The 27,826-nt window shown below is 49.1% G+C and overlaps 2 protein-coding genes across 2 annotated transcripts; one reads left to right on the forward strand and one right to left on the reverse strand.

The window, feature by feature from the left end:
• The first annotated feature begins 1,163 nt into the window (after positions 1 to 1,163).
• VGF (VGF nerve growth factor inducible) lies at positions 1,164 to 8,540 on the forward strand. The gene is made up of 3 exons (XM_080682731.1): positions 1,164 to 1,201; positions 5,542 to 5,751; positions 6,239 to 8,540. Exon 3 carries the CDS (start codon positions 6,259 to 6,261, stop codon positions 8,119 to 8,121), a length of 1,863 nt encoding a protein of 620 aa, XP_080538857.1. The 5' UTR covers positions 1,164 to 1,201; positions 5,542 to 5,751; positions 6,239 to 6,258; the 3' UTR covers positions 8,122 to 8,540.
• Positions 8,520 to 15,493, reverse strand: AP1S1 (adaptor related protein complex 1 subunit sigma 1). The gene is made up of 5 exons (XM_080682733.1): positions 15,378 to 15,493; positions 13,162 to 13,340; positions 12,389 to 12,497; positions 11,673 to 11,810; positions 8,520 to 10,427 (listed from the first exon to the last, which is right to left on the reverse strand). Exons 1-5 carry the CDS (start codon positions 15,378 to 15,380, stop codon positions 10,380 to 10,382), a joined length of 477 nt encoding a protein of 158 aa, XP_080538859.1. The 5' UTR covers positions 15,381 to 15,493; the 3' UTR covers positions 8,520 to 10,379.
• Positions 15,494 to 27,826: the final 12,333 nt, after the last annotated feature.

Below are 27,826 nucleotides of genomic sequence, written 5' to 3' on the forward strand. Positions count from 1 at the left end.
ACATGCCTGGGTTGTGGGCTCGATCCCCAGTGGGGGCCGTGCAGGAGGCAGCCAATGAATGATTCTCTCTCATCATTGATGTTTCTATCTCTCTCTCCCTCTCCCTTCCTCTCTGAAATCAATAAAAAATATATTTAAAATAAATAAATAAATGCAAGTAGTAACAGCTGTATTTGCACAGCACTGTCTTCTACACTGCATCCACACGTCTACTGCAGAGGAAGGAAACAGAGACCCAGGAAGATCAAAGTGACTCCCCAGTCCCTCGCAGTAGCTGGGAGCCTCCTCGCAGGGACTAGAAGCCAGGTGTCCCAGGCCCAAAGCCTCATTCTTTGAGGGTGATAGCTTGAAACTACTTGTTGGGACAATGAACCACTGCTAAGGACACATTGACAGTGAGCACAGGGTTCACTGGGATGGGATCCAAGACATGGGCGCCAGGAGGTGGGCGGTGGGCAGAGGAGCACCGCCGCTTCACACTGTCCCACTTCCGGCTTTGCCAATGCCTTCCTCTGCCTCCTGTGCCTGACCTGCTGCTGCTCTCCCTGTCGCTTCAACCAAGGCTATGTTGCAATATAAACGGATTCTTAGTCCACCCTGTGTTTGTTTTACTTCTCGGGGCGGGGGGGGGGGGGGGTCCATGACACCCATTACCTTCCCCTGTATTAGGATCTTAGCCCTGTGGCAATGGGCCAATGACTTCCCCGAAGGGAGCTAGCCCTTGCCTGCCCCCACTCCAACCAAGAAGCAGAAAGGTGAGCAGTGGCGTGGGGCCCTGACTAGACCCGGCGCCTGCACCTGGCTGTAGGCTACTGTCCAAATTCTATGGGCTCTTCCTCCAAGTTCCCCTTGGCATCCAGGACCAGCCTCCCTCAGCCTTACGATCCAGGCGTCTAACTCCCAGCTCTCGACTCTTTCGCTTGGTTTCTCCATTCCTGGGTGGGCACCAAGCAGAAGGTGGAGCCGCCGCTTCCCGCGGAGCCGACCTCGGGGTGGTGATGACTGCAATCCCAAAAAGTAACACACGGGGGCGCCAGGACGTGTGCGGACGCGGGCGAGGCAGCGCAAGGTGGTTTCCGTCCGTGTGAGTGTGTCCATGGGCGTCTTTGTGTGTCTGCGTTTCTGTACATGTGTGTACGAGTAAGAGGGTGTCTGGGTGAGATGTGTTCGGGACATCGTGGCTGGTGTACCCCAGAATCAGGTACTCCCAAGTGTCTTTGATGAGGACAATGCATGATATGTTGCTATGTGCTGTGGATGGGGAGGCAGGGAACTGTGTGTGTGTCGTCGTGTGTGTAAGGCGTAGCCTCCGAGTCCCTGATCCGCATCTTGGGTTTTTGAAGTCACATACCTTCAGAGTTTTTACTCCCTTCCACCATCCCGCGTAAGAAGAATGAAGGCTCTCAACGCGAATCTCCATTACCCTGCCACATCTTCAGCACGGGTCTTCTAGGCTAGGTGTGACATTGTGTTTGTGTAAATGGGTGTGTCTCAGAATGTCAATGTAACTCTGAATGATAGTGGTGTGTGTGTGTGTGTGTGTGTGTGTGTGTGTGTGTGTGTGTGACAGGTGGGTGTTGGAGGAGGCTGACTCAGGATTATGGAAGCAAACAATTTCCTTTTTCTTTTTAGTTTGTGGGTATCACCTTCCTTCATGGCGTGTGTGTTTTTCTTTCTCGGTCTCTCCAGTAGTTGTCTCTCTTTGTGTCTCTCCTCATCTCTGTCTCTTTCTCTATCTCCCTTTCTTGGTGACTCATCTCTGCGGCTTTGCCCTCCCCCCCCCCCCCCCCCGGCTTCCTGGGTCTCCCTTCCCCCACTCAGGAGTGGGTGGGAGTATGAGGGAATGGGACCAGGGGACTGAAAATTAGGGTGAGCAACCCCTTCCTATTACTTATAATTCCCAGACCTGTCAGTGGCCCCCAGCCCTCTCCCAGTCCCCTTCCCAGGACTCGCCACCCTACTCAACTGGGGTGGCAGAGGATAGGGCAATAATGCATTCTAATGGGGCCATTTTTTGGGGGGGTGCCTCAGCAGCTTCTTTCCCTCCAAAGTGGAGACCCCTGCCCTTCTCATAAAGTTCCCCCGCCCTGCCACCCCCCCTCCCGCCCCCATGGCTGACGCAATGAAAGCCTGCAGAGGTGAGTCACCGGTTGGGGGAAAGGAAGAGGAGGAGGAACCTGGAGGTATGGGGGGAGGGGCATAGGAGGAAAGGGGAAGGGGACAAGCCCTTGCTCTTTTTCTCTCCCAAACTTTCTCAGGGGAAAGACCCAATGCTCCCCTCTCCTGGTTTTCCAAATCTTTAGCTTGAATCATTACTCTGCTGGACCCCATCTTCTCTTACCCTACTGGAGAGTGAGCGATTCAGAAACAAAGACAAAGAGAGATGTATTTGTACAAACAACTCAGAGCAAACACCAGGCATCCCCTCCAGATCCCCATCTCAGCTTTGCCTTTCCCAGCTCTCTCTCCATTTCTTTCTTTCTTGTCATCTCTCTCTTTCCCGGATCCCAGGAACCTGTCCCCAATCCAGCTTCTTTCCCAGAAACCCCTAAAGGCAGCAAGGTATGAAGAACACAGTACATCTTCGAGAGGTAGAGTGTGCATGAATAAACTGGTCCAGGTAGGGAACTGGAAAGGAAAGAGGCAGAAACAGACCCAGATAAGAGGGATCAAGAACCAGATTGCGGAATCACCAAGCCTATTGCCATTGGTGCCTGGGGCTCCCACCTTATTGCTACCTCCCTTACCCCAAGATGGCTGAGACTCTTGGGATGTTAATTTCTGAGACGTTCTTCTGGGCTAGAGTGGAGAAAGGGAGGCGTGGGGAGTTGGGGAAGAATGGAGGAACACTCTGCAAACAGGGGCAAGGACCCGCTTGAGGGCGGCAGTCGAGTGGCTTGGATTCTGAGGCTTTATGGCATAGAAATCTAGAGAAAAGGTGAACGTGGGGAAGGGGCAAGAAAGAGCACATAGAAGTCCACATAACCTCTAACATATACCAACGGACATGGACGGACCCAGAGAACTGTAAAAGACATACGTGTACACTCACACACACGCGTGCGCGCGCGCGCACACACACACACACACACACACACACATTATCGATGCACCAACCCAGGCACACGTTCCAGACCCAGCAGATACCCAGACTCAAGACTCTTAACTACACATTTATACTGGCAGAAGGGATCAGAACCCACACCCATTCACACACAGATACCTGGAAACAGGCAAAAACACAACCACATACACTGGAAAAGACTACATATTTAAATCGGAACACGACCACTCTTGGCCCCCGCAACGCCCTTTCTTTTTCTTTCCTCCCATATATTTCACTAATCTCTGTACACCTATACACACATGTACATACACGCATAGGTGCATGTCCACATACATGAGCCCACAGTAACAGAGTTTCTCTAGGTGCCTATCTCCCTTCACACTTAGTCGCTTAGCCCCATCAGTCTCACAGTCTCCTCCAGGGCTCCCCCGCTTTGCCTGGCTCTTGGATGGCTTCCCCTCCCCCTCTCCAGATGTCTGAACCATCTCTCTCTGATTCATCCTCCTCGGGAAGGTAATGTGACCCCCTCCCCATTCCAATGCTCTCAGTAACCACGCGGGGAAAAGAGGGAGATGGGGAGGGAAAGGAAGAATGAGGGGGGCCACAAGGGCAGCAGGAGATCCTAGATTTGTTGTGTGGGGGTGAAGTACTGCTGTGGGGTCTGTTACCCCCTCCTCTCCTTTCTTTCCTTGGCATCTCCGCAGTCACCTTGGCTTTCAGTATTTTTTCTTCCTTTTGCCTGTTCCTTCTACCTTTTCTAGATTCTCTCCTTCCTTCTTCCCTCTCCTGCTGTCTTCTCTCTTTCCTCTCTCTCCTCCTCCCCACCTCTTTCCTCGCAGAGCTGGTAGGCTTTCTTCTGGGAAAGTGGAGCCACTGATGGAACCGAGAAGCCACTGTTGGCTATAGAGGGAAAACACGTGAGTGATTGTGTGTGTGTGTGTGAGAGAGAGAGAGAGAGAGAGAGAGAGAGAGAGAGAGAGAAGGAGGAAGAGGAGGAGGAGGAGGAGGAGAAGGAGGAGGAGGAGGAGGAGGAGGAGGAGGAGGATTAGTGCTAGGAAGAGATGAGGAGGGGGTTGAGGACTGGCTCTGACAATCTGAGCCCTGTGTGTGTGTCCATGGTACCCCTGTGCCTGCAGTTCTTGTGTGTCTGGTGTGTGTCATTGTAACTTCCCCCTTTCACTGCCCACGCCTCCGCACAGCTCTCTGCCTGCACCGAAGCCCCCCTCCCTCCCCTTCATTCCTGCACTGGCGGCTCCCCTTGGCTCCCTCCTCTCTCCCCTGCCCCCTCCCCATTTCCGTCCCCCCTCCACCCCCGCCCACGGCTGGTCTCCCTTCACTGGACCCGGCTTGCTGATAGATTCTCTTTGCGCAATCTGTGCGTCATCGCCCCCAACCCCCCGGAACCACTAACCGTCCATGCCCCCAGCCCCAGCCCTTCTGGCCGGAGATACGGTCGAGGGGTCGGGTTGCAGTAAGGGGCGTTCTCTGACGTTGCAGGCCCACCCCCACCTCCCGCTACGTGTTTCAACCTTCCCTTCAAGCAATGGAGAGAGCTGGAGTTGAGCCACCGCCCCCCACCTGCGCAACCCCCTCCCCACCTGATTTGCTCTTGCCCTCCAAACGTCCTTTGGGGTGGGGGGGAAGGAGCAGGAGGGAAAGAAACTGAAGGGGGATGGGGAGTGGTGGGCTGAAAGGGGGCACAGCAGAGGCGCCAACATACGCTACAGAGTCAACTGGACAGACACACCTTTTTCTTCAGACACGCACCGACAGTGTACAGACACGACAGAGCCACACACATCCTCAATCTTTTCCTTCTCTTCCAACTTGGACCCTTTTCGGTGGGATTACCAAAACCGCAAGATCCACCCATCTGCCCCGGCCCAGGGCCGGCACCCCGCACCGCGGATCCGCGTACAGCGCTCGCACATCTCCTTTCTCAGGTTCATGCCGTCCTTGGGCGTGTTCCCCATGGACCCTGAGATCGGAGGATGGGGAGACTGCCCCTACCTGCCCCGCTTTGGATTCCTTATCCTCCCCCTCCCCAGCATGGATTTCTTACTGGTGCCCTGTCAGACCTGGGAGTGCCCCATCCGTTTCGCGATGCGGGCTCCCGCCGCTGCAAATTGTTAGGTAAAACCCACCCTCCTGTGTTGCAGTGTCTCTGCATCCACCTTTCCATTCATTCATTCATCCTTTTCTCCTTGTCCCTCCTTCATTCATTCATAGCCCCCAACCCCGCCCGCCTCGACATTTCATTCATTCATTCATTCATTCTTTTCCCCGGTGCTCCACTAGCGCACGCCCCTCCAGCCGAGGACCCCAGTGCGCAGTCGCAGGCCGGGAGGACACCGCTTCCTCCAATCGTTGGGCATCCTCCCGCCTCTAGGCGCCCGCCCGCTTCCCCATGAATGAATATTGACGTCAATGGGGCGGGACAATCCCACGTGACACTGCGCGCTCCCGTTTATAAGGCGGCAGCGGCGCGGGCGCTGTCCAGCGTGCTGAAGCCGGAGCGAGCGAGCCGCCCGGACCCAGCTGAACCCAGCCCACTGGACGCCAGACCTCGATCATCGGTCCTATCTTAGCCACCTCTCGGAGCCGAAGCGGAAGCGTTCCGATCTTCCCCTGCCCCCACCCCGCCTCGACCCTCCTCTCCACCTCCTGCGTCGTGACACCAGCTGGTAAATACTCCGCTGTCTGCCCCTCCAACCCTGGCAGCGATGGGTGTGAGGGAGGGTTCTCTCCCCTCCCAGATGGGGGTGTTGAAAACACACCGGGGAGCTCTCCGTAAGGGTCTCTGGTAAGTGGGGAGTCGCCGCTTTTTTCTTGCTGCTGAAGTCGCCCACGCACCATCCAGAGAGTCCTGTGGGGAGGGAGCAGAGATTTCCCCCTTATCCTCACTGCTTAGTATGTGGGCGCGGGCAATGAGATGGCTCAGAGAAGGGGGCGAGGAGGCACAGTGGGTGCGAGGGTTGTGGGCATTTTCCCATTTACACGACTCCAGAGATCGGCACATCTTCCTTCTTTGCGCCTAAAGGTCCCTCTTCTGGGTAAGGTTAGGGGAAACCCTGATTTCCTGATTAAAGGTGGGGGAAAGGAATGTAGAATCAGAGAGCAGAAAATTCTTAAAGAAATCCTTTCTTTCTTTCCTTCCCTCCTATTTTTCAGTCTCCGGCAGTCCCCTGGTCATGAAATCGCTCAGGTTGCCAGTTTCCGCCCTCTTCTGCTTCCTTGTACTGATTAAGGGGCTGGGAGGAGCGCCCCCCGGACGCGTTGAGGTACAGTCACCTCCCCTCAGCTCTGAGCATAAAGAATCCGTAGCTGGGAACGCAGTGCCCGGGCTGAAGGATGGTCGCACCCCAGAGGTCCGAGCCGCTCGAAATTCAGAGCCGCAGGACGAGGGAGAGCTTTTCCAGGGTGTGGATCCCCGGGCGCTGGCCGCAGTGCTGTTACAGGCACTTGACCACCCGGCCTCGCCCCCGGTGCCAAGCAGCTCCCAACTGAAGCCAGCGGAAGAAGCAGCAGAAGCTCTGTTAACCGAGACTGTAAAAAGCCAGACCCACAGCCTCCCAGCGCCAGAGACTCATGCGCCCGCGGCCCCGCCTCGCCCTCAGACTCAGGAGAATGGTCCCGAGGCGAGCGACCCCTCTGAGGAGCTTGAGGCGCTGGCTGCCCTGCTCCAGGAACTGAGAGATTTCAGTCCGAGCAGCGCCAAGCGCCAGCAGGAGACCGCAGCAGCAGAGACGGAAACTCGCACGCACACACTGACCCGAGTCAACCTGGAGAGCCCCGGGCCCGAGCGCGTGTGGCGCGCTTCCTGGGGAGAGTTCCAGGCGCGCGTCCCGGAGCGCGCGCCCCTGCCACCCCCGGCTCCCCAGCAATTCCAGGTTCATATACCCGAGAGCCGCCCCTTTCCCGAAGCCCACCAGTTCGGGGAAAAAGTGCCTTCCCCCAAAACACACCTAGGCGAGGCATTGGCACCCCTGTCCAAGGCGTACCAAAGCCTGGGCACCCCCTTCCCCAAGGCGCGCCGGCCGGAGAGCTCACTCCTGAGCGGCTCCGAGGCGGGGGAGCGCCTTCTACAGCAAGGGCTGGCTCAGGTAGAGGCAGGGAGGCGGCAGGCGGAGGCCACCCGGCAGGCCGCGGCGCAAGAAGAGCGGCTGGCGGACCTGGCTTCGGACCTGCTACTCCAGTATTTGCTACAGGGTGGGGCCCGGCAACGCAACCTGGGGGGTCGGGGGCTGCAGCCGGAGAAGGAGCGACAGAGCGAGAGGGAAGAGGAGGAGGTGGAGCAGGAGAGACGCGGCGGTGAGGAGAGGGTGGGGGAAGAGGACGAGGAGGCGGCAGAAGCGGAGGCGGAGGCGGAGGAGGCGGAGAGGGCGCGGCAGAACGCGTTACTGTTCGCCGAGGAGGAGGAGGAGGACGGGGAAGCCGCCGCTGAGGACAAGCGCTCCCAGGAGGAGATGCCTGGCCACCGTCGGCAGGACGTCGAGGGGGCAGAGGAGGGCGGAGAGGAGGACGACGACGACGAAGAGATGGACCCACAGACCATCGATAGCCTCATTGAGCTGTCCACCAAACTCCACCTGCCAGCGGATGACGTGGTCAGCATCATCGAGGAGGTTGAGGAGAAGCGGAAGCGGAAGAAGAACGCCCCTCCCGAGCCTGTGCCTCCCCCACGGGCTGCCCCCGTGCCCACCCACGTCCGCTCCCCGCAGCCCCCGCCCCTCGCCCCCGCCCCCGCCCCCGCTGAAGACCAGCTGCGGGATTGGAACGAGGTGCTCCCGCCTTGGGATCGGGAGGAGGACGAGGTATTTCCCCCGGGGCCCTACCACCCTTTTCCCAACTACATCCGGCCGCGGACGCTGCAGCCTCCTGCTGCCTCGCGCCGCCGCCACTACCACCATGCCCTGCCGCCTTCGCGCCACTATCCCGGCGGGGAGGCCCAGGCACGGCGCGCGCAGGCGGAGGCAGAGGCGGAGGAGCGCCGGCTGCAGGAGCAGGAGGAGCTGGAGAATTACATCGAGCACGTGCTGCTCCAACGCCCGTGACCGGTCTCGCCCCCGAGCGCCACCGCAGCGCGTGGTCACCCCCCTCCGTGTCGCTCCTGTCCCTCTGGGTATTTGCATGCGTCCCGGCCCCGCCCTCGGCCCCCGCCCCGCCTTGCCCGCGGACTGCGCGGAGGGCCAGTCATACCTCTTCCTGGGTCCAAAGCCCGAACTCCCCAAACTCACTCATGGCTGTCCCAGGGCCAGCGCAGGCGAGCGGATGGTTTGTGCGAGCTCCCTCCCGCTGTCCCCACCTAGTTCCCCAGTTCCATTTGTTTCTGTCTCCTGCCCTTTGGGCCTCCCACAGCCGCTCCACTCTCTCCAAATCGCTGTGAATTTACCTTCTTTCCCTTCTCTCTTGTAAATACCCCTCACGGAGGAAATAGTTTTGCTAAGAAATAAAAGTGACTATTTTATTAGGACTTTGTTCTCGGTTATTCACCCGTCCCCTTGGGTCTGTGCGTCCTTCCCAAGGGGCGGTGAGGGAAACGCCAGCCACAACACCCATCTCCTCCAGCTTAAAAGGGAGGGTTGAGTGGCACCAACCCTTTTTAAAACTGTATTTGGGGGTAGAATTGGCTCACATCCATTTGGAAACACTAAATGGTGGTTAAAGTCATGGGTTCCCAGGGCCTGGCAGAGATGGAAAGTAGATAAGGAGCCACAGCTCTGGGCTACTTAGGAGGCTCTTCTCTTGACTCTGAAGGGCCACACAGGCAGTGCTGGGGGCTCCCCACAGACCCTGTTCCAACTCACTGACACACCTCCCTTAACTGCTCCCTAAATTCCCTGGTCCTACACACTTCACAATAAATATGGGGTCAGGGGACGTTTGGCAGCCACAGAAACATCTTGGTTTTAGCCACTTCTTAACCCTTTCCTAAGCATAAGAGGTAGAATATATCCTTGAACTAGGGAGTCTCCTTCCCAAACAAAACTAAACCAGGCAAATGAAATCTCCCACAAAGAAACCTTAGAGGAGTGAAACCTTAGAGGAAGTTTCTTCTCCCTGGCTGAAGACAGCTCAGGGAGCTAGCTGGTTGCAGAGGCATTGAGCCAGCAAATACATTTTTGGTAGGGGGTGTCAGGTAAAATATAGGACACTCGGTTACATTTGCATTTCAGATAAGCAATGGATACATTTGCATAGGATATACTTAACCTTAAAAATTATTCGTTGTCCTGGCCAGTGTTACTCTAGTTGGTTGGACCATCAGTTGTGCACCAAAGGGTCTCAGGTTCAATCCTGAGTTGGGGAGGCAACCAATCAATGTGAGACACATCAATGATTCTTTCTCCCCTCCCTCTCATTCTCTTTAAAAATCAATGGAAAGGTATTCTCTGGTGAGGATTAACAACAACAAAAATTATTATCATACAAATTGAACTGTGTATTTTTTATTTTATTTCTGGCTCTAATCTGGCAACCCTTTTCTGGGGAAGAGTCAAATGCAGTGTTCCCTTCCCCTCCTAACTGATTCCAGCAGCCCTATCTTCTTTCACAGAGCCTCAGGCAGGCGAAGTCCAGAAATGCTTTTCTTTTATTTCAGAGGAAAGGAAATAAAGTCAGACACTTGCCCACCCCACCAACCCCTTAGTTTCTGCCTCACCCGGAATATGGAGTGAAGGAGAGATAGGGCCCAGTCTCTTATGAAGCCTGCCCTTCCCCCAACCCTCCCTCCCTCAAAGTGGCAAGGTTAGAAAAAAATTAACTATGTTGTTCCTCCCCCAGCACTGGGCAGAGGCCCTACTGCAGCCAAGAAGGAAGGGAGGGTGCAGATGAAGGGAAAGGATGACCTAGTCACTACACAGATGCCCCCTTCCCAGGCAGAGAAACTGCCCTGGCTGGCTGCAGGGGGTGGGAGGGGTGGAGGTAGGATATGGGGCAGGGAGATGAGAAGAGAGCCCTGAAAACCTTTTCCCTTTAACCTGACATATTTATATATTTACAATTATAAGGGGAGGGAAGGAAATTTGGAGTAATAGTTCTTCAAAGGCAGGGAATGAAAGCCAAATAGCACCCCCATCTTGGGTCTTGGTCATATTTTCCTGCCTTCCAGCTCCAAAAACCTTCAGTAGGAAAAGGGAAACAGGAGGTAGGGGGTGGAGGAAGGGACTGTTTGAGGGTCCTGAGCCTACAGCTCACTCCAAAAGAAGGTGAGACAGCAGAAGGAGGGACAGCTGAGTCCCACCAAGAAAAGGGCCACTTGTGCCCTGCCTCTCCACCAGCTCCCCACATCTCCATGTGGCCTGGGCAGGGGCTATGCCAGACCCATCTCCTCCAACACACTGCGTGGCGACTCATCTTCCTAAGGCAGAGACAAACAAGAGGGTGACGCAGAGACAGCAGGAAAGGCAGACAGGGAATGAGGGAGGTGGATGGGCAAGACAACAGCATCACAAGGATGGAGGAAGCACACAGAGAAACGGGGAAGGGGGAGAGAGAGAGAAGCCAATGTGAGTTCAAGGCAGAACAGCGGGGGACCCTTCAGGGGAGTTTCCCAGCCCCCCTAGGACTACCTCCCAGAGCCAACTGTGGCAAGGAGGGGGTCCAGGTTGAGTCCACCCCCCCCCCCCCCCCCCGGCAGAGAACCACGGACCAAGTTGGTGAGCAGGGGGCCCAGCTTAGTATCTGAGGTGAAAGAGAGTGAAGTTGTGACTCGAGGATGGGAAACACTTTCTGAGGGCTGTGGGGGTGGCAAATGGTTAGGTCCTTTTGTTCAGGGTTGTGGGGGAGTAACAGGTTGGTTAGACCGCAGAGAGATGAGTCATTGGGGTCTGAGCAGAGCACTAGTAATAGGGGTGTATGTGCCAGGGTGTGTGTGTGTGTGTGTGTGTGTGTGTGTGTGTGTGTGTGTGTGTGTGAGAGAGAGAGAGAGAGAGAGAGAGAGAGAGAGAGAGGAAATCTGTACCAGTAATGTGGCAGGTTCAATTCTGCTCTTTCTCCTATTGCACCCCTATCTCACCCCTTCCTCAGAGCCAGCTCATGCCAGCTTGTTTGTCACTGCAGATTCCGGTGACTCATCTTCCTGCACCAAGTCTCAGCAGTGGCACAGCAGAGAGGGGGCAAGCAGTAATGGGGTGAGGGCAGGGACACCAGATAGCAGGGTGAAACAACAGCTAGGTGACCTGTTCACCAACCCCCAAATCCCTACAGCTTTTTGCTTCTGAAAATCAGAGGCTCATTTTGAGTATGTATATGTAAAAAAAGGGGGTGAGGGGGAGACACCAGGGAAGAAAAGCATTATCTACCATTTGTTTCTTCTCCAATTCTCTGAGCAACCCTTATATGCCAAGAGAAGCAAGAGACAAAGGAGATTTGCCTGCGGTGAGACACCCTGTGTCTTTCCAGAAGGAGAGAATTGGCACAGGTGGCTGTCTGCTACCCCCACTTCCCACCCCAAACAGGTGAGGGGGCCAGACACCATAGGGAGGGGGGCCCTTTGGTGGTGGTGGGAAGGGGGCAGATGTGGCAGGCAGGCAGGGTGTCCAGGGGAGGGAGGGCACCTTCTACATGATACTCTTCCTCCTCCTCACTGTCCCAGGCCCATTACCTCCTGCAGCAGGTCAGCCTGCTCAATAGCCTTTAGCACACTCTTCTTGGAGGTGTCCTGGACATCACCCCCCATCAAGAACTCATCCAAGATGAAGTAAGCCTTCTCAAAATTGAAGATGATGTCCAGCTCGCACACCTGAGAAGAGGGTGAAAAAGCAGAGTAATGAAGTGCATTCCCACCCCACATGCGCCACCTCGTTTCTCAGTATGTCTCCTCATCTTCTTCATGACTACCCTCCAACCTTAGTTCCTGCCCCAGGTCTATGTCCTCCTGACCCCTAGGCCTTAGTATCTGGATCAGGTTTCCTTCTCCTTCTCTTGCCTCTTTGTCCCTGACTGTGGCTTTTGTTGCCTTGTCCCCCAGAATCTGTGACATTGTTCCCACCAGCACTGGGCTAGCCTCCTTCCCTAAATTCTGTGGGGCAGGGAAGGAGTCGTCAAGATCAGGAACTGCTGATAAAATCTGAATATGACTTTTGTCCTTTTGTGAGAAGTCTGAGTTGAGTTCTAGATGGATTGATTAAGAGGCAGATTCTGGTCTCTACCCACTCTTCCAGACTGATTAAGGGGCATGGCTAAAGAGGGAGATTATTTACCATTCTCACTGCTCCAACTTCACCTCTCCCAAGTATCCCAGGGCAGAGATTCCAAGGACCCCAGAGTTCGGAGGGAAGAGGGGATTGCTGAGTATGGAAACAGGGGAGGGTGACTTACGCTGCCGAAGTATTTGTCCAGGAGCTCCACATATCGGTGGATCAGTTCCAGGGTGATGAGCTCATTGTCTTGGCCCTCGATGGCACAGCAGAAGTAGAGGCTGGCATATCTGAGGAGAGGGGCACATGAGAGATAGCTGAAAGGGCTATTGGCCTGTTCCAGGACCCAGACACTCTGGGCTCAAACCTCTCATTTCTCCTTATTCCAAGCCCAGGGTCTGTGTGGCTTCGGGACAAAGGTGGGGTGGCCCCAGGATATACAAATAGTAACTCGCTCAGCCTCTTAGTGCCTCTCACCAACAGGCAACAACCAAACTCTTTCCTCCTCTTGCTCTCTGACCTGCTCAATTTGACTCAGCATAAACCTGAGCCAACTAATTTCACCTCCTCAGAGAAGGAACTAGAAATGGTGGTGGTGGTGGTGGTGGTGTGTGTGTGTGTGTGTGTGTGTGTGTGTGTTGGGAAAGTGGCACAGGATTTATCATTTATGACTGAGACAGCAAGGGACATGTGTAATGGACAAGATATGGCTCTTGGGACCGAAGTATGTGTGTGAAGTAGGTGTGAGACTAGAGCAAAACTAAGTGGGGAACAAGAATTTCTTTAAGGTGAATGTAGAAAGGAAAGAAAGCTGGAGTTCAGCACTGCCCTCGAGATGTCCTTAGCCCTAGTTCTCCCTGACCTAGGGACTGCTTATTACTCAGCCATTTAAACCCATTGCCAAGCCCCAATCAAGCAGGATCCAGGAAAGTCTGAAAGTAGGTGGGGAGTCACCTCTTATAGACAACTTTGAGGTCTCTCCACTCCAGGAAACTGCACATTTTGGGCTTGCGAGCCAGAACAACCTGCATGAGTTCCCGAACCATCTTCTTTCTCTCCTTGTCTGATGTGGCCAGGTACCATTTTTGCAGTCTCAGTTTTCCCTGCCGGCTGAACAGCAGCATGAATCGCATCTGGGGAAAAGGCAGGGGGTAGGGATGGGGGAATGAGAGGCAGAGCTGAGGGTCAGAGATTTGGTTCTCTGAGTTTCTTTCCTCCATAAACATACCGCCCCAAACTCATCTAACTCTTCTCCACTCACAGCTTCTATTTTCTTCAAATAATCAGCCCTTGCTCTCCACTCTGGGTATTCCCACCAGCTGGTGCCTTTCCTTCTGGGGAGTGTCAGAGATTCTGAGTCTGTCATTTGGATTCAAATCCTGGCTTTACTAGTTGAGTAAGTTGCTTTGGGCAATTACTTTATGTTTCCTGGTCTGTAAAATAGATAATAAAAGTACTTATCTTACAAAGTTATTAGGAGGGATTAAATGAGTTGATATATGCAACAGTGCCTGGCAGAAGGTAAACACTGTAACACATCAGGTATAACTATTATTTTTCTCTGACCTCCTGTTTCCAAGCCATTTCCTAAAGGTAAGTAAAATACCTAGCACAGTGACAATCAGCCCATAACTGATGTCAAAGGCTCTGTCTGCTTTCTTCCATGCTCCTATTCACCACCATACTGACTGAAATCAGGTATTTTGTCCCTGGAGAAGCTACCTCAATTCTCCACCCCATCCTAGCCATTCACCCTTAAAGATGTCCCTAACACACTGCTTTCCCGTGCCAGTCCTATGCCCAGGGGTATCCTTCATTCCAGCCTCATCTCCCCTCAGCCATTCAGGCATTTGGCCATTGATATTCCTCTCTCTTTTTTCCCCTTTCTCTCTTTTCAATCCTCACCCTAGGATATGTGTTTTTTGTTGTTGTTTTTTGTTTGTTTTTTAGAGAGAGAGAAATATCGATGTGAGAGAAATATTGACCGGTTGCCTCTCATATGTGCCCTGACCTGGAGTCACCTTTCGGTGTACCGGGTCAATGCTCCAACCCACTGAGCCACCGGGCCAGGGCTCCTCACTTCTTCCTTTCATGATGCCTCCCGTTACATGCCCACTCCTTCCCAGATATCAGGTGACCAATTTCCCTTTCCATTTTTCAGTTAGAACACTGCCATCCAGGTGGCTCTCCAAGGGAATGTGTGGAGCAGGGCTCAAGCTGGGTAGAGTGGGTTGGAGTGCAGAGCCCTCCGGGTGCACACCCGGTGTGCCCCAGCTACTCGGTTCTAAGGGGTCAGTCCACAGCTTGGAGTTCTCGCCTTCTCCCTGCAGCTCTCCTCTCCACGGACATTACCAGGGCTGGAATCCCTGGATGTGTGGAACAGTACTAGTTGAATACTGTTCAGTAAGCAGAAGATCACAAAGGGGTTTTTTGGTGTGAGGAAGGGGAAGCGCCGTTAGCGTGGTGGGAAGGCAACGGTGGAGCGCAAGGAAGCCCTACACGTCTAAGACGGGGTGGAGGAGGGGGAGCAGGAAGACGGAAGGCCTGGGTTCCGGAAGGAGAGCGGGGTGGGGGGCGGAGAGCAAAGAGCTGCGGAGCCGGGTTCCAAGGCCCGGGTCCCCCAGAGCAAGACCTCGAGCCCACTTGCTTTACCCACTGCACTCAGCCTCTAGGCGAGCCAGTGGTCAACCGAAGCAGGACGTCCTCTCCTGGGACCCGGAAACTATCCCCTCCCACACAGCTCTAACCCCGCGGGCCGCCGCTCCTCTCGGGGCTGCACCCGGACGGAGTGTGACCCGTGTCCCCGCTGCCTACCTCCGCCCACAAGCCCTCGCGCCCCTATTCCCCGGGCGACTTCCCTGCGGCAGTGGTCGGGACCCCTTGGATCGCGACCCGCGCGCTCCCCCTGGCTCGGGACAGTCCCGCTGCCCCCTAAATCAGCCCTCTCTCGCCCCACTATTGCGCCCTCTCTCCGCCCCTTCTACCTAAAGCCATGTCCAGCTGTTCTTCCTCCCGAGGCCGGCTCGCCCACCCGTCCAGGAAATTGAGGTCCTCTGAGGACCGGAGGAAGAAAGAGTGGCTCTCACAGAGGGCGGACCCCAAGGACCCCCGCAGGTACAGCCCACGGCCCTCGGTCCCCCTCCCCTCCCCTCCCTCTTCGCACAACCTACCATCCTGCAGTCTCCGTCTTGGCGAGTCCCTCTCCGGCCGCCGTAGGTGCCAGCTCCACTCCCTTTCTTATCCTTTCTCTTCTTCCTCCCCCTCCCGCTGAAGCCCGGCCCCGCCCCTTCACGTTGAGTATCGCGCAGGCGCCAACGCTGCGGGGAGCGGGGGCGGAGATGGAGGAGGAGAAGCGGAAGCCATGGCAACCAGGTCCTTTGACTTCAGCTTTGAGCAGCTATGTTGTCATGGTAACAAGGCTGTCCTGTGGGCTGCTTGGAGGATGGGGGAGAAAGACAATGAGGTCCTCCAGCTTCGTAACCTTGGGAAAAAGGGCGGGAAAAGGGGTGCGAGGTGAATGGGAGGATCATTGGAGTTTGTGAGGAATTAGGGAGTACTAATGGAGGGGTGTGGGCAATTGAGAAGGAGGAGGGTAGGAATTGGATGTAGGGCGGGATGAATGAGGAAGACTGGAAGACAAAGGGTGGTGGGGGCAGACATGAGAAAGAAGTATAGAGCTCAAAATAGATATATACTGAGAACCTGCTAGATCTAACACTTTTAAAAAACTTTTAAAATTGAATTTATTGGGGTGACATTGGTTAATAAAATTATATAGGTTTCAGGTGTACACTTTTATAATACATCACCTGTGTACTGTATTCTGTAGTCACCATTCCAAGTCAAGTCTCTCTCCATCAGCATTTATCCCCCCTATACCTCTTCTACCTCCACCCACTCCCTTTTCCTCTGGTAATAACCATATGTTGTCTGTGACTATGAGTTGGTGTTTTTGATTTTGTTTGTTTGTGTTTTTGTTTTTTTTTGCTTAATCCCTTCATCTTTTTCACCCTGCCCCGCACCCCCCTCCATCCCTCTCTGACAGCTGTTCGTCTGTTATCTATTTATGAGTCTGTTTCTATTTTGTTCATTAGATTCCACATAAAAGTGAAATTATATGGTACTTGTCTTTCTCTGACTGGCTTATTTCACTGAACATAATGTTCTCCAGGTAAATCCATATTGTCTTAAAGGGTAAGATTTCCTTCTTTTTTTATGGGTGAATAGTATTCCATTAGGTAAATGTACCACAGCTTTTTTATCTACTCATCTACTGATGGACACTTGACTGTTATAAATAACATAGGGGTGCATATATTCTTTCAAATTAATGTTTCTGGTTTCTTCATATAGGGTGTCCCAAAAATGTATACACACAATTTGAATAACTATAAAGTGTTTATTAAAATACATTTTATTTTCAAAATTGAGCCATTAGCTGTTAAAGTGTGTATACATTTGGGGGGGGATACCCTGTATATTCTCAGAAGTGAAATCACTGGGTCACAAAGTAGTTCCATTTTTAATTGTTTGAGGTAACTCCATACTACTTTCCAAAGTGGCTGCACCAATCTGCATTCCCACCAACAGTGCACAAGGGTTCCCTTTTCTCCACATCCTTACCAACACTTGTTTGTTGATTGTTTGATTCTGACAGGTATGAGGTGATATCTCATTCTGGTTTTAATTTTAATTTCTCTGATGATTAGTGACAGGGAGCATCTTTTCATATGTCTGTTGGTCATCTCTATATCCTCTTTGGAGAATTGTCTATTCAGATCCTTTGCCCAGTTTTTAATTGGTTAGTTTGGTTTTTTTTTTGGTGTTGAGTTTTATAAATTATTTATAAATTTTGGATATCAACCCCTTATCAGATATATTATTGGCGATCATGTTCTCCCATTTAGTGGATTGTCTTTTCATTTTGTTGATGGTTTCCTTTGCTGTGCAAAAACATTTTAGTTTGATATAGTCTCGTTTGTTTATTTTTCTTCGGTTTTCCTTGCCCTACCAGTGGTCCACAAACTCATTAGTCAACAGAGCCAAATATCAACAGTACAACGATTGAAATTTTTTTTGAGAGTCAAATTTTTTAAATTTAAACTTCTTCTAACACCACTTCTTCAAAATAGACTCTCCCAGGCCGTGGTATTTTGTGGAAGAGCCACACTCAAGGGGCCAAAGAGCTGCATGTGGCTCAGGAGCCACAGTTTGCCGACCATGGCCTTAGGCGATACATCAGAAAAAAATATTGCGATGAGAAATATCTGAGATTTTATTGCCTGTTTTCTTCTAGGATTTTCATGGTTTCAAGTCTAACATTTAAGTCTTTAATCCATATTCTTGTGTATAGTGTAAGAAGTGTATAGTGTAAGGTTTGTTTTGTTTTTTAAATATATTTTTATTGATTTAGGAAAGGAAGGGAGAGTGAGAGAGAGCTAAAAACATCAATAATGAAAGAGACTCATTGATCGGCTGCCTCCTGCACATCCCCCGTGGGGGATGGAGCCCACAGCCTGGGCATATACCCTGACCAGGAATCAAACCGTGACCTCCTGGTTCATAGGTTGACACTCAACTAGTGAACCACGCAGGCTGTGCTCTTTCTTTCTTTTTTTTTTTCTGTAAATTTCTGTCCAATTTTTTCAACACCGTTATTGAATAGACTGTCTTTGTCAAATATTAATTGACCATGCAGTATGTGTATTCATGTGGTAAAGGGGTTTGCATATAAGAGAAAAATTTTAAGTTTTGTCATGCTAAAAACTTAATGGCTGTCTCTAAATAATTTTTGGTGACTAATGGTGCTATTATTTTTTAGTAGCACTTGAAGCAATTGTTGATAAGGTCTTGTCTGTCTCCACTATATGTGCTTCTTTTCTTACTCTCTGTTAAGGAGATAATATTCTTTATATATATATTTTATTAAGGTATTATATGTGTACATATCTTACCATTGCATCCCCCCCACTCCCATACATGCCCTCACCCCCCAATGTTTTGCATCCATTGGTTACTCTTATATGCATGCATATAAGTCTTTCGGTTGATCTCTTATTTCCCCCACCTCTCCCTAACCTTCCCGCTGTAATTTGACAGTCTGTTTGATGCTTTACTGCCTCTGTATCTATCTTTTCGTTCATCAGTTTATAATGTTTTTTATTATCCACAAATGAGTGAGATCATGTGCTATTTTTCTTTCATTGACTGGCTTATTTCACTTAGCATAATGTTCTTTAATTCCATCCAGGTGCCTACAAATGGTAATAATTCCTTCTTTTTTATGGCAGCATAGTATTCCATTGTGTAGATGTACCATAGTTTTCTGATCCAGTCATCTGCTGACGGGCACCTAGGCTGTTTCCAAATCTTAGCTATTGTAAATTGTGCTGCTATGAACATAGGGGTGCATATATCCTTTCTGATTGGTGTTTCTAGTTTCTTAGGAAATATTCCTAGGAGTGGGATTACTGGGTCAAATGGGAGTTCCATTTTCAGTTTTTTGAGGAAACTCCATACTGTTCTCCACAGTGGCTGCACCAGTCTGCATTCCCACCAGCAGTGCACGAGGGTTCCTTTTTCTCCGCATCCTCGCCAACACTTGTCGTTTGTTGATTTGTTGATGATAGCCATTCTGACAGGTGTGAGATGGTATCGCATTGTCATTTTGATTTGCATCTCTCGGATAAAGGGAGATAATATTCTTTAGTTGCAAGAGGATGGGCTTAATTCGTCCTGGGATGCAATCTTGTCTCTGACCCTTACTAGCCACAGGTAATTTAACTCCCTGTTTCCTCATTTTAAACATGAGGCTAGGAGATTGCAAATTGTTCTGAGGATGTATAGAAAGTATCTGGCATACCCTAAACACTTGATAATAACAGCAATTATCATTACTTCTCTTTCCCAAATTCTTTCTTCTACTACTTTTTCTTCCTTTCTTTTTCATTTCCCTTTCTCCTCTGCTCATACCTTAGGCTTGCCAATGGCATAGACATTGGCTGAACTATCTTGGTGTTGTTTTTTAGGTCAAGAATAATATAAATAAAGCAAGTTATTCGATTTAGAAAGAGTAAATCATTATGCAATGAAAAGAAGGAATGGAAGTGTGTAAGAAGGGCAGAAAGCAAACAAATAAAAAGACATGTAACCTCTCTCATGGGGGAAAGGAGAAGGTTGTATATAAGGAAGTAATGAGAAGTTAGGTAAGGATGTAAAAGCAGACAGCGAGGCAGCCTGTGAAAGTTTGGAAGCTCTAGAGATGTAAACTCCTGCATTACTGGGAAAGCTGACATTGCCTAGAATTCCTTGTCTCAATGAGGTATTCCTACTGAAACAATAAGATTCTTGAGATAATTGTTAGAAATATGGATTTTGCTCACGTAGAACCATAGAGTTCAAGTATTTTTAACCAATTAGAAAACATTGGACTGGATATTTTCATTGTTAGCGAACAATGAATGTAAAGACCCTATGAGTTAGTGAGTCCAATACAGCTTGTGTCTGCAGATGAGTTCAGGTTTGATGCAGTGTGCAGTGGGAAGTTGGGAGTTATTATGATTTTCTGAGCAAGTGAATAACTTGGTGAGCTTTGGCTGGTGTGGCTCAGTTGATTGAGCGTCATCCCCATGCACCTAGAGATCTCAGGTTCCATTCCCGATCTAGGCATATGCCCAGATTGCAGGTTCTGTCCCCAGTTGGGGCATGTGTGAGAGGCAATCGATCGATGTTTCTCTCTCCCTTCCCCTTCCTTTCTCTAAAATAAATAAAAACGTACAAAAAAAGAATAACTTGGTGAAAACAGTTTTAAGAAAATTAATCTTAATTAATGTGGGGGGCAATTTGCAAAGAGATATGGAAGACTGGAAGGTCATCTGGGATGCAGTTTGAGGAATCCAGGCACAAGGATGAAATGGAGAGAGACAAATTGGAGAGATACCTGTAATGGGCCAATAACTGAAGTTGATAACTCATCTAAGTAGAGAAGAAAAAAGGAGAACCAAAGTAGTTGCATGTGTGAGTTGGCCTCATCTCTGCAGTGGATTATAAGCTCCTTGTTGGATGGTGACTTATTCATCTTTGTTTCTTTACAGCACCCTGCACAGTGCTTGTCAGTTGGCTTAAAATATGATTGTATACCTGGTTGTCAAATATAGACATTTAAATCTTACTTCTCTGTACTATACAGATCATGAAGCATAGAAATGTACACTTGAAACCTATATAATGTTATTAACCAATGTCATCCCAATAAATTTAATCTATATATATAAAAGCCTAAGCAACTGAATGACTGGTCATCCAGTCACTATGATGCTCACTGACCATTAGGGGGCAGACGCTCAATGCAGAAGCTGCCCATTGGTGGTCAGTGCGCTCCCACAGCCAACCTCCTGCGGCTAGCCAACCTCCCACCGGCCAGGCCGAGGGACCCCATCTGTGCACAAATTCATGCACCGGGCCTCTAGTTAATAAATAAAATTTAAAAATCTTACTTCTCACCCAAAATATGCTAAAATCTATTTTTGTATAAATGGAAAAATGGGAGAGGTGAGATTCTCCTCCATATGATGATGGTGTTTGTGTTGTCACCCTACAAACCGTGCTGACACCATACTATGCCTTCCCTCATCTGGTTGTAGAGGTGCTTCCTGCAGTGGTTGGAAGAGTGGCTCGGATATCCTCTGAAGCCTTTCATCTCTGTAAGTCTATGATCTGAGTTTCTCTCTTGTGATGCTCTCTGCACTTATTTTTTGTGCATTCTTTAAGTAGTTCATAGTTCTCTGATGATGTCATTTGCAGTCATCTCTGGCTTTTTGATACATTTTTAAACAAAAACTGAGCAATTGGGATCTTATCATATGATGTTCCTAGCAGTCCTGGCAATTAAAATACTCTCTGTGGTAGATGTTTGCCATTCTTTTTCACCTCCAAGCTCTAAACCCCCTTCCTAGAGATTAGAAATCTCCACCTTATGAATTTATGGGAGCTAGAACAACCTTCCAGTGTAGCATTTAAAATGTCCAGATATTGGCTTTCACAGCTTTCTTTGCACCCGCAGCATGTCTACTGGATTTGGCCAATCTGTGCACCCACCAGGACTTTGGTCCAGGAGGGAATGAGGTGGGGATGGGGCGGTGGAAGGTAGTTAAGACTCTAGCAGAGGGCCATAGGATCAAATTCTAGGATAGCAGTGGGTTGGTCCCAAATCACACCAGTGCTCCCACTCCACCCTCACTGGACATGACAGTGCCATTAGTGTCACTCATGCTATGTTGTCCGTTGGCTGAATATGTGAACCAGCCTCATGTCTCCAGGTGGATTATAAGCTCCTCATTGGACAGTGTCTTTTTTTCTTTTTCTTTTTCATTGTTGTTGTTTATGGGCAGTATCTCTTTCATCTTTTGCTTCTTCATAGTACCCTACACAGTGCACTTCAATTACGATCATTGTCAAACCTATATATTTAAATCTTACTTCTCATCCAAAATGTGCTAAATTCTAATTTCATATTTAACAGTACATATTTAATATCTATTCTTTCTGCTAGATGATAAACTATATTCTTTTGCTGTTTCTACTGTGCCTGTCACAGTGCCTGACACACAGCAAGGAACCTGATACTTGTTGAATAAATGTGCATAGGATCATCCATTTGAAAATTCCATTGTCCTCTCAGACTTCACTTCCCAAAAAAATTGCTTCCTCCTGCCTTTCCCTGAAACCAACCCATCTCTAGGTTCCCCATGTGGTCAATGTCACTGCTTTTTCCTAGGCTTGCAGACTATACGTCTGGGACGTGACAGGTAACATAAAAGTATGGCTATTCAAGGGACGTCAATTAGACTTGCCTGACTAGACTAGGAGGGATTATCTGGAAGAGAGCTGGTTGGGTTATCAGAGGGAGAAGGCAGCAGTCTGAAAACCAACCTGGTGACGGGATTTCATCCTCAGGTGTATTCCTTGAACCTGCCTTGCTATTATTGTTACTTTCTGATTTTGTTTACACTGTTTTCTGGAATGCCCTGCCATTCCCTTCCCCACAGACCTAAATTCATTTTATTCATACTTTAAGTTTCAATCAAGCCTTTACCCTCTAGTCTGGCCTATAGTGATCATTTCTACCCTGTTTCTTTCAATCATTTTTGCAGTGACTCGCACAGTGTTTCAGCTTGTTTGTATCTGTTCTCCTTAGGTGCTTTATAGTCAGAAACATCACTTACACTTTTTAAAAAGTGTTTCACAGCATCCAGTATAAAGTTAAGCTTTTCTTCTTTTTCCTTTTCTTATGCATTCATTCATTCGTTTATTTGTTTGTTTATTTTTTCTTTCTCTCTTTTTTTTAAAGTTAAGCTTTTAAAATAAATACTTATTAAATTGAATGGAGTTCAAACTTGGCAAGATTTTGGTGGAAGCCACAGTTGCTTTGCTTCAAAGAAGAGCTTTCCACTGGAGTCAAAGCAGCATCTGGTGGCTAGGGATCAAATGCTACATCAGGATGCTGGTGTTCAGGTTGGTAAGGCAAAGGTGTAAATGCAGGACAAGCTGATGACTGGCATGAGGGCAGCACCTTTGCTCCTGACTTCAACTGAGCTTTGCTCTGTGTTCACAGAGACCGGTGTTCACTGATGCCATGAAGAAGGCATACCAATAAGGTGCAGTGGCAAGGAGCACAGACAAGTCCCATTGCTTGGGCCTAAGTAACAATAACAGCAGCAAGTTATTCAACCTCTGCCTGTCTTAGTTTCCTTATCTTTATACTAGAGGCCCAGTGCACGAAATTCGTGCATGGGTGAGGTCCTTAGGCTTGGCCAGCGATCAGGGTCGATCGGGGCCTTCCAGCTGCTGGCTGGGGCCTGCCGGACGGGGGAAGGGGCCAGGGGAGGTTGGCCAGCCATGGGAGGTTGGCTGTGAGAGTGTACTGACCACGAGGGGGCAGCTCCTGCATTGAGCGTCTGCCCCCTGGTGGTCAGTGCATGTCATAGCGACCAGTCGTTCTGGTTGTTCTGGTCGTTCTGGTGTTCTGGTCGCTTAGGCTTATATAAATATAGATAATAAGTGTTTGCTACTATTAGTACTGTAACTGGACAACCAAAGGGTCTGGGCTGCCTGATATTACTTGAGCCAATTAAGCAGAGATGGGGTTGAATCATATATGAGCATTTACTCCAATGATACTGGCAGTAGGGGAGAGCAGGAGGTCATCCACAGAAATCTGCTCTCCTCTCCCCATAAACCAGCTGCTTATATTGGGTAGAAGGACAAAGATTATGTGGGAAAGTAGGAATTACAGGTATGGAAAGTAGGCATGGGATAATCATTACAGGTTACAAGTCATGTGGGCTAGAGGGGTTTACAGAGGCAGGTGCCTCCAGGCGCCCAGGGACCAGGTTACAGGAAATGGGGCTGGGGGTTGTAAAGAGCAGGTGCCTCCACTAAGTTGTTTCAGCCACCAGGCTGTGAATCTTTCCATAATGATAGGCAGTTCTTGGGACAGGAGGATGGACTGCATTCCTATGTTAGGTCCCATGTCCCAGGGCATACAACTCTCAGCCAGGTTAGAATGTGCTTTCTCTAATCGGAACAGAATCATCACGGTTAACAGAGCATGATTAATATTATAATTGTAGCTGGTCCCCAATATTCTATTTCTGCCCCTAACAGTACAACAAACAAACGTACTTGAGGAACCATCTTTTTAAAATGATTTGGAAATATATGGTGTCTTCTTGACAAGTTTCACTTTGATAGAATATTTTCTGCCATTGAGGGATTTACAAATTTCATACTCATTGCCAATACTTGGGCAGGCAGATAAATCCACTCTGTGAGATTTATAAGAAATCGTCAGTAATGATACTGGAAGCAGATCTTGTTTTTTTTTGTTTTTGTTTTTTTTATCTCTAAAGAAACAGAGACAGGAAGAGGGACTCGGGATGGCCAAGGAGAGGACCCAGACAAAGCCAAGCAGGGCTGGGCATGCTTTGCATTGTGAGGCTGCATCATTACCGTTTTCCTCAGAACATCTGAGAAAAGCAGAGGGCATTGTTAAATGGGACACTTTCTGGAGCAAATGCCCTTTGCTGTCATGAGGCCTTCTGAAGAACTCTTTTCTTCTGAGCCTTCTTAGTATGTAAGGACAGTTTTTGAACTGTATGTATACTGCAGAATTAAAGCAAATTTGTTACAGATGGGTAACTCCTCAACAGCTAGCCCAGTGCCTGTAATTGGTCATATTTTCAGGGTGTAAGGAAGGTGAAAGATATATCTGGGTCTTGGTGTCCCTGAATTCTTGGACTGTTGCTTCATGACCCAGCTACCCCTATAAGCTTAAAGAGAGATCTGTACAAGAGGAAGGAATTATTCCTGCAGGAAGAGGAATATATATATATATATCCTATATAATGTAAGGCTAATATGCAAATTGACCAACCAGTGGAATGACTGGTTGCTATGATACGCACTGACCACCAGATGGCAGATGCCCAATGCAGGAGCTACCCCATGGTGGTCAGTGCGCCAGAAGCCAGGGAGCAGGCCTAAGCCATCAGTTGGACATCCCCCAAGAGCTCCCGGACTGCAAGAGGGTGCAGGCCGGTCTGAGGACCACCCCACCCGCAGTGCATGAATTTCATGCACTGGGCCTCTAGTGTGTATGTATATATGTGTGTGTGTGTGTGTGTGTGTGTGTGTGTGTGTGTGTGTGTGTATACATACACACACACACACATAATTGATTTCAGAGAGGAAGGAAGAGGGAGAAAGAGAAGCATCAGTGATGAGAGAGCATCATTGATCGGTTGCCTCCAGCATGCCCCCCCCCCCCCCACTGAGGATCGAGCCCACAACCCAGGCATGTTCCCTGACAGGGATTTGAACCTGTGACCTCTGGTTCATAGGTCGACCTTCAACCACTGAGCCACGTTGGCCAGGCAAGAGGAATACTTTAGTACCAGCTGAAGTTCTGGCCACAAATCTCAGTGTAGAAGTATCTTGAGAACTGGATCAGGCCACATGTAGTTTTTGCATCTATGGTCTAAGACAGAAGTAATCCAAATGGCCTCTTTAGCCTGTTTTCTCTACTTCTACAACCATATCTTTGTCCTACAAAGCTTGTCAGTTACACAGGAAAGGAAAGATGAAAAACTCACTGAGGTTAAAACAGCATCTCTCTCTAAATCGGAGAGTAGCTTTAGTGAGCCACCCATTTGGGTCTCCTTTCCTCTGGGTCTTGTCCTGGTTCCCACTGGTTTTCTTTTTAATTTTTATTGATTTCATAGAGGAAGGGAGAGGGAGACAGAGACAGAAACATCAATGATGAGAGAGACCACTGATTGGCTGCCTCCTGCACACCCCCTCCTGGGGAATCAAGCCCACAAACCAGGCATGTGCCCTGACTGGAAATCGAACCATAATCTCCTAGTTCATAGGTCCATGCTCAAGCACTGACCCACACTGGCTGGGCACCACTGGTTTTCTAAGGAGAGAGACCTTCCTCCCAGGCTTGAATGGGCTTTGGGTCCTTTCTGACTCTATCAGCTTTTGGCAAAGAGAAAACTTGAAGAAATCGAACCTGAAGGGAGGAATCCATTAGGAGGAGGTGTCACATAAGCACATCTTTGAATATTTTAGTGCAGTGGTTTTCAACCTTTTTCATCTCATGGCACATGTAAACTAATTACGAAAATTCTGTGGCACACCAAAAAATATCTTTTTTGTTGATCTGACCAAAACATTAGGTATAATTTTGATTCTTTCACACCGGGTGACCATTGTTGTGTTGGCTGCTGTCATTTTTTTATTTGACAGTCTAAGGGAAAAGAGGTCAGTGCCCCTGACTAAATAGATATTGCATGTTTTAAAAACTCTTGTGGCACACCAGTTGAAAATCACTGTCTTAGTGTATCATGATGAGGCACCCAAGAATGCCCCTGATGAACCTTGAGAGGAAAACAGGAATGGAAAGGGCAGTGAGACGACCTTTAGTACTGTTGAATGATTGGGGAGTGAGTGAATGAGTGAATACCCTTTCTGGATTGGCATCTTGATAAAAATTTGCTCCAAGGAAGTCTAACAATTTTAGAGAGAATGATAATGTGAAGGTTCTTTTTAGTTCAAGGTCTAAAATTTATCTTTACTTATGGCAGTGGGCTTATTTAGGAAAGTTGTGAAGGCTTATTTAGGCTTGAAAAAAGTCAGGATTGTACAAATGATCACTGTTGATTGTTTTATACCATTTGAAAATGCTATAAATGGTATCTTTTAAGAACCTCCAATCCTGTAATTAGTAAAACCCAGAATCACAGAATTACAGGATTGGAGGTTCTTAAAAGATACCTAGTCCCATCACTAGGAAGTGTTTCTATGGATATACAAACACTTGTGTATAGGGATAAATGTGCAAGGCTGTTCATCTCAGCATTGTTGGTAACAACAATAACAATTTTAAAAAGCCACGAAACAACCAAAACGTTGATCTGGAGTAGTTAAGGAATTATAGTGTAGGGTGTATCATTAGGTAAATAAAGCAAGCTGCAGAACACTTGCTTTATATATATCCTATATAATAAAAGCCTAACATGCAAATCAACTGAACAGTGGAATGACTGGTGGAATGACCAGTCACTCTGATGTGCACTAACCACCAGGGGGAAGATGCTCAACACAGGAGCTGACCCCAGCCCACAGGCTCCAGGCCAGCCAATGCGGGTGCCAGCAGGGCCCGCCCTCCCCCCCACATTGCCCTGCCAGTCGCCCCACAGATTGGCCCTGATCACTAGCCAGGCCTAGGGACCCTACCCATGTATGAATTTCGTGCATCGGGCCTCTAGTATATATATATATATGGTATGATCTTATTTGTGAGAAAGTAACAAATATTTTAAATATTCTTATAAATGCTTACCAAAGTTCTGAGAGAGCACTCAAGAAACTGGGGCTTACTAAGGTCCCTCTTTTAATCTGTTGAACTGTTTGAATGTCTTACAAAAAGCATGAGTTCTTTTAAAAAATGTATATTTTTATTGATTTCAGAGAGGAAAGAAGAGGGAGAGATAGAAACATCAATGATGAGAGAATCATTGATCAGCTGCTTCCGGCATGCCCTCTACTGAGGATCAAGCCCGTATCCTGGGCATGTGCTCTTGACCGGAATCAAAACAGAGACCCTTCAGTCCGCAGGCTCTATCCACTGAGCCAAACCACTAGGGCAAGCATGTGTTCCTTATCACTTAAAAAAAGTCACCTCTTCTTATACCCTGACTGCTGAAGCATCCTTACCACGTGGTCATCCTGGCTTTCTTAGAACACTGCCAATGATGGAGAACTCCTTACCTCTTAACTATCAGGCAGTGTTTTTTTGTTTTGTTTTAATATATTTTATTGATATTTCACAGAGAGGAAGGGAGAGGGATAGAGAGCTAGAAACATCGATGATAGAGAAACATCGATCAGCTGCCTCCTGCACACCTTCCACTGAGGATGTGCCCGCAACCAAGGTACATGCCCTTGACCGGAATTGAACCCGGGACCTTTCAGTCCGCAGGCCGACGCTCTATCCACTGAGCCAAACCGGTTTCGGCTATCAGGCAGTGTTTTGACAAGTACCCTTCCAGATGAT

The sequence above is a fragment of the Plecotus auritus genome (genome assembly GCF_963455305.1).
Source record: "Plecotus auritus genome assembly, chromosome: 7".
Taxonomy (NCBI): Eukaryota; Metazoa; Chordata; class Mammalia; order Chiroptera; family Vespertilionidae; genus Plecotus; species Plecotus auritus.